This window comes from Oryzias melastigma, linkage group LG9 (genome assembly GCF_002922805.2).
Source record: "Oryzias melastigma strain HK-1 linkage group LG9, ASM292280v2, whole genome shotgun sequence".
NCBI classification, from domain to species: Eukaryota; Metazoa; Chordata; class Actinopteri; order Beloniformes; family Adrianichthyidae; genus Oryzias; species Oryzias melastigma.
In genome coordinates, this window is record NC_050520.1 from 695,914 (window position 1) to 708,175 (window position 12,262).

General features: G+C 48.0%; 1 protein-coding gene across 1 annotated transcript in view; it reads right to left on the minus strand.

The window, feature by feature from the left end:
- Window positions 1-5,754: 5,754 nt before the first annotated feature.
- Window positions 5,755-12,262, minus strand: part of slc4a4a (solute carrier family 4 member 4a) — a gene marked incomplete in the record, with an annotated part of 47,842 nt that continues 41,334 nt past the window's right edge. The window contains 3 exon segments of the mRNA XM_024257978.1: window positions 5,755-7,167; window positions 10,131-10,210; window positions 11,949-12,042. Of these exon segments, the coding sequence (XP_024113746.1) occupies window positions 10,167-10,210; window positions 11,949-12,042 (138 nt within the window).

Genomic DNA, 12,262 nt, shown 5'->3' on the forward strand with positions numbered 1-12,262 from the left:
TGCTCCTCCTCCTCCTCCTGTGAAACTGTCTCCTGATCATCTGTGAGGATTCCTGCAGACGTCTCTCTTCTCCCTCATGGAACTCAGACGGACCTACAGATGTTCTGGTTCTGTTCTGGAAGCTGCGCCGCCATCAGGATCGTTGCAGAACCAGCATGAAGCTGCTTTTACACGTCCAGAAACTTCCGGCTCAAATTGTTGTTTTAAACTTAAGGTCAGCTGATGCTTTCCTCTCAGAACCGCTCCCTGATCAGAGCCAATCCCGAGGAATCGCTGCCTTCCTGGTCATCCCCCACATGACTCGGTGGTTCTACGACTGGACGGGTTAGCATCAGGAGGTAAATGTTCTGCTCCGGCTTCACCAGTGTCTTCAAGAGTTCTGGATCTGTTCTTCTGATCTCTGTGAAGCACCTGGACCTCAGAGAGGTCAGAGACCGGGATTGGTTTGGTTGACCATAAAGTTTTAAATTCCTCCATGTTTCAGGAGAAGCTTCAGCCTGTGTGGATGAAGCGAGTGAACAGACGTGGTTTCCCTCATAGACTCAGTTCTGCTCTCAGGAGTTCTGTGGAGCTTTTCTACCGTCTTTGAGGCTCAGAGAAACTCTCAGGTCGGCAAGGCGGGAGCTGAACCTGTGACCCTCTGATCAGAGGCTGACCGCTCCACCTCTGCGCCACAGCTGCCCCTGAGCTGCCAAACAATAAAATGTTCCTTTGATTCTAAAAATATTCAATAACTGCAGGTTTTTTGGGACCAGCGGAGCTGATAGTTCGGTGTACATCAGCAGCTGGTTGCCGTGGCGACAGCTGTGCAGAGATCAGGCGGGAAATGAAAACGCAGCCGAGGAAACTTTGAAGACATCAGAGAACCCCACAGTATCTTCTCCCTCAGGAGGACGGAGCTGAACATCTGCTCCGAGTCTGATGCCGAAGAGACTTTCATCTTTTCTTCTTCTCTCATGATTTGATGATAGCAGAACAACACAGATCCAGAGATCCTCCTCAAGATCAACGTGGATCCAGAGATCCTCCTCAAGATCAACACAGATCCAGAGATCCTCCTCAAGATCAACACGGATCCAGAGATCCTCCTCAAGATCAACGTGGATCCAGAGATCCTCCTCAAGATCAACATGGATCCAGAGATTCTCCTCAAGAACCACACGGATCCAGAGATCCTCCTTAAGAACAACAAGGATCCAGAGATCCTCCTCAAGATCAACGTGGATCCAGAGATCCTCCTCAAGAACAACACGGATCCAGAGATCCTCCTCAAGAACAACACGGATCCAGAGATCCTCCTCAAGAACAACAAGGATCCAGAGATCCTCCTCAAGATCAACGTGGATCCAGAGATCCTCCTCAAGAACAACACGGATCCTGAGATCCTCCTCAGCTTCATCTGCTGGTCAAAGGATCCGGTTCTGCCCGGTTCAGCAGGTCAGGAACCAAAAGAACTTTACACCTCTGGCCACGCCCTCTTTGGTAGAAGAATCTTTCTGTCCTGAAGTGTGGGGAGGGGGGGGGCTGAGCGGTGTTTAGCTGCTTCAACATCAGTGAGTCGGGGGGGACCACAGGGACCAGCAGAACCATTACTGGACCTGCTGCAGTGGGACCTGGACGAAACGCCTCCAGAAGGATAAAAACAATCCAGCCTAATCACGTGTAGGCGCGTCCTCCCACGCTCAGCCGCTACACAGACGCAGTAACCAGAGGTAGAAACCCAGACCGGCCGGCCATGCCACAACCGTGCTCAGTTTCATCTTCAGTGTTTCAGTTCTTCAGCTTCAGTCTTTCAGCTTCAGCGTTTCAGCTCCAGTGTTTCAGTTTCAGTGTTTAAGCTCCAACATTTCAGCTTCTCTGTTTCAGTTCCAGTGTTTCAGCTTCAGTGTTTCAGCTTCAGCGTTTCAGCTTCTGTGTTTTAGTTCCAGCGTTTCAGCTTCAGTGTTTCAGCTCCAGTGTTTCGGCTTCAGCTTCAGTGTTTCAGCTTCAGCTTTAGTGTTTTAGTGTTTCAGCTTCAGTGTTTCAGCTCCAGTGTTTCAGCTTCAGCTTCAGTGTTTCAGCTTCAGCTTTAGTGTTTTAGTGTTTCAGCTTCTGTGTTTCAGCGTCAGTGTTTCAGTTACAGTGTTTCAGCTTCCGTATTTCAGCTTCAGTGTTTTGCTTCTGTGTTTCAGCTTCAGTCTGCATTTACCATCCCACAGGATCAGCTTCATTCTCTTCTCAGCTTCACCCTCGGTGGATATAAAGTGTTTTCTCACTTCTCTCATCATTTTTAAACCATTCTCTGTTTGTGGATTTATTGCTTTTGAAACAAAGTATTACTGAACATTAATTATAAATGCGGTTTTCTCCTTTGAAGTGGTGCTTTTCTTCATTCAGCTTCACTGAAACAGTTCCCCGCTGAAGAAGTTAAATGTTTTTCAAACAGAGCAAACGGCTGATAATGGATGTTGTTTTTTTACATGTAATATTAATATTTTCCCTTTTGAACTTTCTGATCTTTTATGCTTTTCTTCAGTCTCTCTGGAGGAGCTTTGAGCTCATGGAGGTGGAATGTTTCAGCTTCTGCTATCATTCCTCTTCACATTTTCTTAAGCTCTTTTGAAAAACAAACCTATAATTTCCATCGTGGGTTTACCTCAACAAAGTGGGAAAAAAATCCAGAAAATAACGTTTTTTGATTTTTTAAAATTGTATTTGAATACTGTAGACTGATCAATCGATCGATCGATCGATCGATTTATATTTTTCAGTCATACATACATTTCTGATGGTTTTACCTTAAAAAGTTCAAAATCAAAACTTTTGATGCTTTAAGTCTCTGTAAAAACACCTGTTGTCCTGAAGGTTTGAGTCTCTTCTGTTAGCATGCGGTTGCTAACACGTTAGCATGTGGTTGCTAACACGTTAGCATGAGTCCAGTATTTTCTTTGACCTCTTAAGACCTCACGACTGCCGACGCGTGCACAAACATCAGACTCAGAGCTCTCTTATTGCAGCAGTTATTCCTGCTGGACTGACTTCCTGTGACGGCGTGAGTGGAGCGTTAGCAAAGCGTTAGCAAAGCGTTAGCTTAAACATCAGCTCAGGTTTATAGAGGTTAAAGGTCAAACGCTCTGACTGAGGATTTTCGCCTTTATGGACCAACATAAACTATAAAGCTACTCATGTAAATAGAAGAAACCTCTGAGACGAAGTCATCAGAACCAGAACCCCGGAATCTCCACAAGTTTTGCTTTGATGGTCAAAAAGCTAAAAACCAGGAATTCTGGGAAGAATTCTGCTGTCAGTTTAATCCTGAAACCACAAAAACATCAGAGGCTAAAAATAACCACAAACAGAACCACAGACAGAACCACAGACAGAACCACAAACAGAACCACAAACAAAACCACAGACAGAACCACAAACAGAACCACAGACAGAACCACGAGGCCTTTGCGAGCCACACGTTAGTTTCTGCAGGATCATGTGATCCCGCCGTCGATACTGATGAGAAAGAGACGCTCCAGGAATCGGAGTCTCATCCGGACGCCGGTGATTATCCGTTCTCCACCAGCATGTGAAAACCACAGAAACCCAGAGTTCTGTCTGCAGGAGAACAAGGATTTGATCCTCATGAGAGTCTGAGCAACGTCAGTCTGGATGATCCTGATGATGAGGAGGAAGATTTCTTTGAAGATTTCAAAGGTGAACGTTTATCCTTCAGGATCTTTCTTGGATTGAAACACGAACAGTGACTGAAACAGATGAAGCTGGTGTCAGTGAACGTCTCTTTGACCAAACCGGCATGTGACCCTGAAGGCATCATGTCATTTCATTGTCCTGATCATGAACGCCTCCAAGGGCATCATCCCGGTTATCCCATGGAATTCTTTAGTCGGATTCCATGAGCACTTGTACCGAACCCCCTGCAGCCAATCAGAATCCAGTACTCAGGGTCTGAGACCACCTGAACAGGTTTGTGTTTGTGAAGCTGCAGTGATGCAGACAATCAAGCTGGAGCAGAAAGGGTCAAAAACGTCTGCTCAGAGGCAGGTGGGCGGGGCTCCGCTCAGCGTGGTCAATGGCGATCATCATTCCTCGCAGAAACGTCCACCTGATGAAGAGGTGATGTCATGGCTCTGATCTCTGCTCTGATTGGTTATTCAGCTGCAAACTGAAACCCTGTGAGGTTCAAATCTGTCGCGACTTTTGGTTTTATCTGTAAGGCTGACTGTGGCTCCGCCCACTCACCTGTGGATCCTGAGCTGTCACAGGTGATGGACGACAGATCACTGAAGGATCTCCTGTGTTTGGTTTTCTGTTCTGTCAGCTTTGGCGCCATGCCCCGCCCCCTCATGTAACTGGTTTGTTCTGGACCTTCATTACATCTTCACTCTGGGTTCTGACCCAACCGTGACCCAAACAGAACCGAATCTGAGCCCGTCAGTGAGCGTCGTGCTCCCAAGCCTCACGAAGCAGCAAAGCTTCAGCTCCTCCTCCAGCTCAAGACGTTTCCATGGAGACCGTCGTCATGGTTCAGAACAGAGTAAACTCCAAACCCGTTTACAGGAATGTTCTGGAATGTTCTGGTGTTTAGAACCCGTCCCATCGATCAGTTTGTCATGTTCTACCATCAGCAGGAATCTGGATCTGAGGATCAAACTTCTGAACGGAGGAGCAGAGGTTCTGGTTCTCTGCATGCTTTTCTACAATGGAAACCATTCGGTTCTAATGGGTCAGAACCTTTGTGAACCTCGAGCAACAGTTTACCTCTGTTTCTGTTCTGGTTCTGCTGCCGGCGAGAACGGGTTTGTGGTCAACGTGGAGTCAGTGTTTCATACAGAACCCGTTTTCACACGGTTCTGTTTCTGTTGTAGGAGACAACGCGGGCTTTTCTACTGACAGGCCGGCTCCTCCTGAAGGAGGAGAACCAGAGCAGAACCAGAGGAGAACCATAGCAGAACCAGAGCAGAACCAGAGGAGAACCATAGCAGAACCAGAGCAGAACCAGAGGAGAACCAGAGGAGAACCAGATCAGAACCAGAGCAGAACCAGAGGAGAACCAGAGCAGAACCAGAGGAGAACCAGGACTATGATAGGAGAACCAGAGCAGAACCAGAGGAGAACCAGATCAGAACCAGATCAGAACCAGAGCAGAACCAGAGGACAATCAGAGGAGAACCAGATCAGAACCACAGCAGAACCAGAGCAGAACCAGAGCAGAACCAGGACTATGATAGGAGAACCAGAGCAGAACCAGAGGAGAACCAGAGCAGAACCAGATCAGAACCAGGGCTATTAATTGAGCAGTGAACCCATGAAAACTCTTTTTTCTTCTGTTTTCTAAAGATTCTGATCCGAAAGTCCTTCAGTCTGACAGAAACACAATGAATAAAAAGTTCTGATTCTAGTGCATCTCATGCTAACCATCTATAATCACACCAAACAGAGATCAGATCAAAGTTATCCTGAAGATCATTTTAAAGAGCTCCATCTAATCACAGACAGGTGGCGCTAACACAACAGGAATGGATCTTCCTGATCGACTCTAAAGTAAAGGATGAAATGTGACCTGCAGCATCACTGGCAGCCCCTGTTCCCGCCTGACCCCCCAACACAGAACCTCTATGGTTCTGGTTCCAGTTTAGTCATCAGTAGAAGAACCGTCCAAACCTCCTCCACGGCTCTCCAGAGCCCCCTGGTGGACACAGAGAGCATCTGCTCAGTCAAATCTGATGAGACCCTCCAGCTCTAGTGAAGAACAGAACATCCTCAGTGTTTGATAAATGTTTATTTTCAAGATTCATTTGAAAAATAGAAACTCTAACAGAACCCGGCTCACCCGCGCTAGAAAGTTAATCAATGCGTGCTTCGATTATTGTATTAAAATAAGGTTTCTGCATCGTTCCTGTTGATGGAGGAGAACCAGAACCTTCCAGAGGAAAACAGGGATTTAAGGTGGAATGAATTCTAATGAGCTAAACATGCAGGTGTGTCTGTACTTCCTGTGGTATAAAAGTCCAAAAGTTCCTGAAGGATGGGTCTGACCCCGCCCCCTGAATCCTGTGGGCGGGGTCAGACCCATTGGAAGCTCAAAGGATCTGAAGACCATCAGGGTCAAAAAGGGACGAATACATGTGAACGCAGTTTGATTGGGAGAAATCGGAATTCTGAGAACTGAGTTCAGGGGGGGGGGTAAAGCATAGTAATCTATGTCAATGAAATTTCAGTAATTATTAGAATCTTAAAACGATAAGGATCAGAAGTGCTGAAAAAACGGTGAAGATCATTTTAACAAAGAATTTAAAGGTTTGAAAATCCGGTTTCTGGAGCCTCCTGATCAGGAAAGAAGAGGTTCTCCTTCCTGGTTTCTCTGACAACATTTGGATTCTGAGGAGCCGCATCAGAGACAGACGATCTGGTCTCTGAACCCAGACAAATCCGGATCCAAAACGAGTTCTGGTCCTAAAATCCAAATGATCCCTTTAATTCTGAAACAACCTGAAGTGACCTCTGCTCGCAGATCGGAGGGAATCGGAGGGAATCGGAGGGAATCGGAGGGAATCGGAGGGATTTAACGTAACGTTTGTTCGTTCTTATGATGGGTTATGACCCCCCCCCCAACAGAAACCAGACAGGAAGTGCTGGCGCCGCGTGGCGTGCACACGTCAATCATAAAAAACAGAATTCATCGATAAAACTTGATCAGTTAGAAAGATTAAGACTGTGCACGTACGTGCACTGTTACCGACTGAACTAAAACAACACACAGCAGATCCCTCCAAGCCCCGCCCCTGCACAAACAGAACCAGCTATGACTGAAGTCGGATCACGGATACAAAAACTCATTTATACTTTTACATGTCAGTGTAGAAAAAAACAGGGGGGGGGGCGGGGCATGAGCGGCGTGGGATCAACAAGGAGACGTTGCATAGACGAGTATCTGAGCGGCGAGGACGCCGACGAGACGGACCGGCAGAGCTCCAGCAGGACAGAACCAGAAGTCCGGGTCACCTTCCCTTTTGTGAGCCCCCCCCCCTTCAGAGTACAGTCCTTCAGTGGGGGGGGGGGGTCCCTCACAGAGACGTTTCAGATCCTCTTCTCCTCCAGTAGAACGAATTCTCTTCATCCGGATCCATTTCTATCCTAATCTGAGGCACAGACTTCAGGGGGCTCATCTCAGGGCTGGAAGACAAACACACAACAGTTACACAAACACACAAACACACAAACACACAAACACACAAACACACAAACACACAAACACACAAACAGTTACACAAACACACAAACACACAAACACACAAACACACAAACACACAAACACACAACTGTTACACAAACACACAAACACACAAACACACAAACAGTTACACAAACACACAAACACACAAACACACAAACACACAAACACACAAACACACAAACACACAAACACACAAACACACAAACACACACTCTCAGAGTGAATTCGTTAAAACATCAGAAACATTAGACACAAAGTCCGTTTGCTGGTTGTTGAATTTGAAGTTTCCTCGGATCTTTTCCGGGTTCTGACCCGCCGGGTCTGCAGTACAACCTGGACTCCTGTCTGTCACACATGCAGGTTTGGGTCTGCAGACAGAAGATCCAGACTGGATCTCTGGCGCCTCCATGTGGACGGCAGAGGAACTGCAGATGTTCTGAGGAGCTTTCAGAACCAGAACAGATGCGGTCTGAAGTGAACCTCTGGATGAGCACGGAGTCATGTGACAGAAACCGGACCGTTGGGTCTGTTTTAAGGCTGAGCTGAGTTTAGAGAAACCAAACGTGTGAGAAGCTGATGAGAGTTTGGAACGGGAATGTTCTGAAGGTCTGGAATGAGATGGATCAGAACTGATCAGAACATCATCTGCAGCTGGAGGTCCGAGCGCCGACGCCGTTCTCATGACTTCTCTCTGACGGGAACAGGTGACCCAACAACCATCAGCAGGGACTGGCCTGAGCTGGACCCGACCCGTGTGACCCGACTCGTGTGACCCGGCCCGTGTGACCCGGCTCATGTGGACCCGACCCGTGTGACCCGACTCGTGTGACCCGACTCGTGTGACCCGGCCCGTGTGACCCGACTCGTGTGACCCGGCTCATGTGGACCCGACTTGTGTGACCCGGCTCGTGTGACCTGACAATAATTTGAGCTCCGCTTCAGAGGAAGAAGATTATTCTGAAACAATCAGCCGTTCTGCGGTTCTGACTGGAGATGATCAAATGATTCTGACGGGATTACAGCTGAGGTTCTGCAGGAGTCACAAACGGGACAGATGGTCCGATTGGTCTGCAGGCTGACCCGGTGATGTCATCAGTAACAGTCTGGATTCTGCTGATGTTCACCTTCAGGCAAAAGTCCACCTTAAGAGGAAAGCCCCCCCCCCGTCCAGGTAAGGGGGCGTGTCTCTCGTCCATGTTCCCGGGTAAACTCCAGGTCATCCCCGTTCTCTGAGCTCTTTCATTTCCTGCAGCGCTCCGTGTTGTTTATTGGAAAACATTCCGATCGTTCTTCACGGATTTCCTGATTCTGTTTCAGCTTTGGGAGGATTTCAGAGAAAAGCAGCTGTGGAGCAGCGTCTGCACGAGTCCAGTCTGGACTCAAACCTGCATCTGTGTGTTAAGCCGAATCCCACTGAAATGATCCGATAGATTCCCATTTGTTTTGGTGTACCACAGGGTTCTGTTCCCGGTTCCATGACTTCAGACTTTAATCAGAGACTCTCTGAACTCTCAGAAGATTTAAGACTCTGGAAGTTCAGCTTCAGGATGAGAATCACTGAAACGCTTCCGGGTCGAGTTTAAAGTCTGGAAATCAGAAAAAACTCGAATAATTCTCACACGACGTGACAAAAATCCTCTAATCAAGTTACTCATTGATCCCTGATCATGTTTTAGGGTTTTATCTTTTCATCGATGCCGTCCCTCCTTAAATTTTAGCCGCAGCGTTTCAGGTATTTCCTGTTTTTACATCTTTTATTACAGTTTCTTTTATCTGATGTGTTCAACAGAAACTTGATGAAACATCCTGTGAATGAGGAATGTTGAAGAACTATGAAAGAGCGCCTTCACCTAAACTTCAGAAAAACTGTAGTAAGATGACTTAAATATCCATAATATCTGCCAAATTTGCTAAACATATTTTGTTTGTTGTTTAAATATTAGTTCAACTCCAAACTATCCCATAAACCTCAGCAGATCCCAAATTAGCCAAAGAAATAAGCTTGTTACTTAATTACGAGCTAAACTCCAAAGTACTAAATGAGTCAAGACGTTAGCATGTTGCTAAGATAGAAGCTAAACTCCAATATTTTTGAAAGTTCCTCTAAAAGATGAAAACAAGTCCCTGAATTTATTTAAAGGTTTGTTGATAATCTACTTAAATTTGAAGATTTTCTCATTCATTTCCTATGAGGCGCATTTTGCTCAATATTTCCAAAACTATAAAGTTTATAAAAACCAAAAATCCAATCAGTAACGTCCTGAAGGAGATGAACGTTTTGATACCAGGATTACTGAAATCTCTGAAAGTGTGATGGAGTTTTTATGAGCTGAAAATCGTTCAGAAGGAGCAGCAGGATCACTGAGGTGAATGCTGACTCAGCAATCACACTGCAGTGATTGACTGAAAATGTATTTACTGGATCTACATTTTTGAATCTGTAGTTTCTTGAACACATTTAAGCATCAAAGATTCCTGATGGTTCAATGCCGAGGACGCCGTCGTCGCCGCCGTCCTCGGCTCGGCCGCAGAGGAACCCCCTCAGCTCAGGATCCTGGAGCGAGTCCACGCTCTGAAGGTCTGTGGACGATCAGAGTCCAGAGGAACTCTCTGAAGGACCTGGCCTGAGGCCTCAAGCGGAACCAGCCGAACCCAGAGCGGTTCCACTCGGGTCGGTTTGATCAGACAGAAGCAGAACAGGAAGGATGTGAATCCAAACGTCTGCAGACAGACAGTGGGCCGGCGGCGCCAGGCGCTCCGCTTCACGCTGAAATTCAGACTCCGCCATAGGTCAGCTCATTAACCCGACTGACCTTTAAAGATCAGACCGGCATCGTGTTCCGGTTTGACCTTTGAAGAGCAACGATGGAGGCGGCGTGCGGCGTGCGGCGTCCGTCCTCACCTGGATAAGTAGCTGTCCTGGTAGTACCGCCGCTGCTCAGCACGTCGTGTGTTGGTCAAGGAATGACAGGGGCTTGTCTCCTGGGGGGAGAAGAACCGGGTCAGTCGGTGACAGTTCACCGGCGGAGACATTCACCAGAGCAGAAACGTGACCCAGATCTCTGAGGATGAATGATCAGCGAGGAGATAATGATTGATCTGATCTGATTCAAAGGTCAAACTGCCATCGATCAACAGAACTCGGATCGTCGACCTGACGGCGTCAGAGGACCTCGTTTATGGTTTACAGACTCCAATGACCCAAACCAAGATGGTGGGAAATGGGGGCGGGGTTACTCTGCACTAATGGTCCCACCCACAACTCAGAGGTGAAGTTCTCCTGAACTCTTGCTGCTCTGCAGAAACTATGTCTTTTTAAAATGTTGTCTAAAAACAGCATCATCATAATCAAGACTTCTGGGGCCTTCAGGTCAACCTTCAGGTCCACCTTCAGGTCGGCCTTCAGGTCGGCCTTCAGGTCAGCCTTCAGGTCCACCTTCAGGTCAGCCTTCAGGTCCACCTTCAGGTCCGCTTTCAGGTCAACCTTCAGGTCGGCCTTCAGGTCAACCTTCAAGTCAGCCTTCGGGTCGGCCTTCAGGTCAACCTTCAGGTCGGCCTTCAGGTCAGCCTTCGGGTCGGCCTTCAGGTCAACCTTCAGGTCAACCTTCAGGTCAACCTTCAGGTCCGCTTTCAGGTCAACCTTCAGGTCAACCTTCAGGTCCGCTTTCAGGTCAACCTTCAGGTCGGCCTTCAGGTCAACCTTCAAGTCAGCCTTCGGGTCGGCCTTCAGGTCACCCTTCAGGTCGGCCTTCAGGTCAACCTTCAGGTCAGCCTTCAGGTCAGCCTTCAGGTCGGCCTTCAGGTCAGCCCTCAGGTCGGCCTTTAGGTCAGCCTTCAGGTCAACCTATAGGTCCGCTTTCAGGTCAACCTTCAGGTCAGCCTTCAGGTCAACCTTCAGGTCAGCCTTCAGGTCAGCCTTCAGGTCAGCCTTCAGGTCCACCTTCAGATCCACCTTCAGGTTCGCCTTCAGGTCGGCCTTCAGGTCGGCCTTGAGGTCAACCTTCAGGTTCGCCTTCAGGTCGGCCTTCAGGTCAACCTTCAGGTCAACCTTCAGGTCCGCTTTCAGGTCAACCTTCAGGTCGGCCTTCAGGTCAACCTTCAGGTCCTCCTTCAGGTCCTCCTTCAGGTTGGCCTTGAATGTGGTTTCATTTTCAGTGAAAGCTCCTGTGAGAATAAATGAATCCTGAATCAGAAAATGACCTGCTCTCCCTGAGATGATGTCATTTTAACGTGTACATGTGTAAACTGTATTCAGTATTTTTTTGAATTTCCTAATTTTTGTACTTCTGCACAAAGTGTATTTTAAATGTTCCAAATCAAGAATCAGGCATAAATCCGGAGGAGTTTATTTTCTCTCAGTAGACCTGCTTTCTAATGAAACGCTGCTGAACTGAAAACTTCTGACAGAACTTCTAACTGGAGGTCGTCTCAGCAGCGCTTCCTCCGCTCGGGTCAGCGAATGATAGCGCCCCCAAATGAACATCTGATGGAACTGCGTGTCTTCTCTGAGATGCTGTGAGATGCAGGAGATGCAGGAGATCGACAGTTATACTTTCAGGTAAAGAGAAACGGAAAAGGAAATGTTAGAACGAGCAAGCAGGAGCTGAGAAACCGTGTTAGGAAGGGTCAGAACCAGAAGAAGGCATGCAGGCGCCGGACAGGCCCGGTTGAAGGAGGCAGCTCCAACAGAACCAGGAGGAGGAGGTCGCACGCTACTCACGGTCAGAAGCTTTGTCACCTAAGAAGGGCTGCTGCTCCATGATGTCCATGGGGATTTTTATACTGGGGAGCTTCTCTATGTAAGCATAGTCAGACTGTAGGGAGAGGAAACACCGGACACCGGGTCAGACCTGGTCAGAACGGGTCAGACCGGGTCATACCGGGTCAGACCGGGCCATACCGGGCCAGACCTGGTCAGACCGGGCCATACCAGGTCAGACCGGGTCAGACCAGGTCAGACCGGGCCATAACGGGTCAGACCGGGTCAGACCGGAGCCTACCGGGTCAGACCGGGCCATACCGGGCCAGACCTGG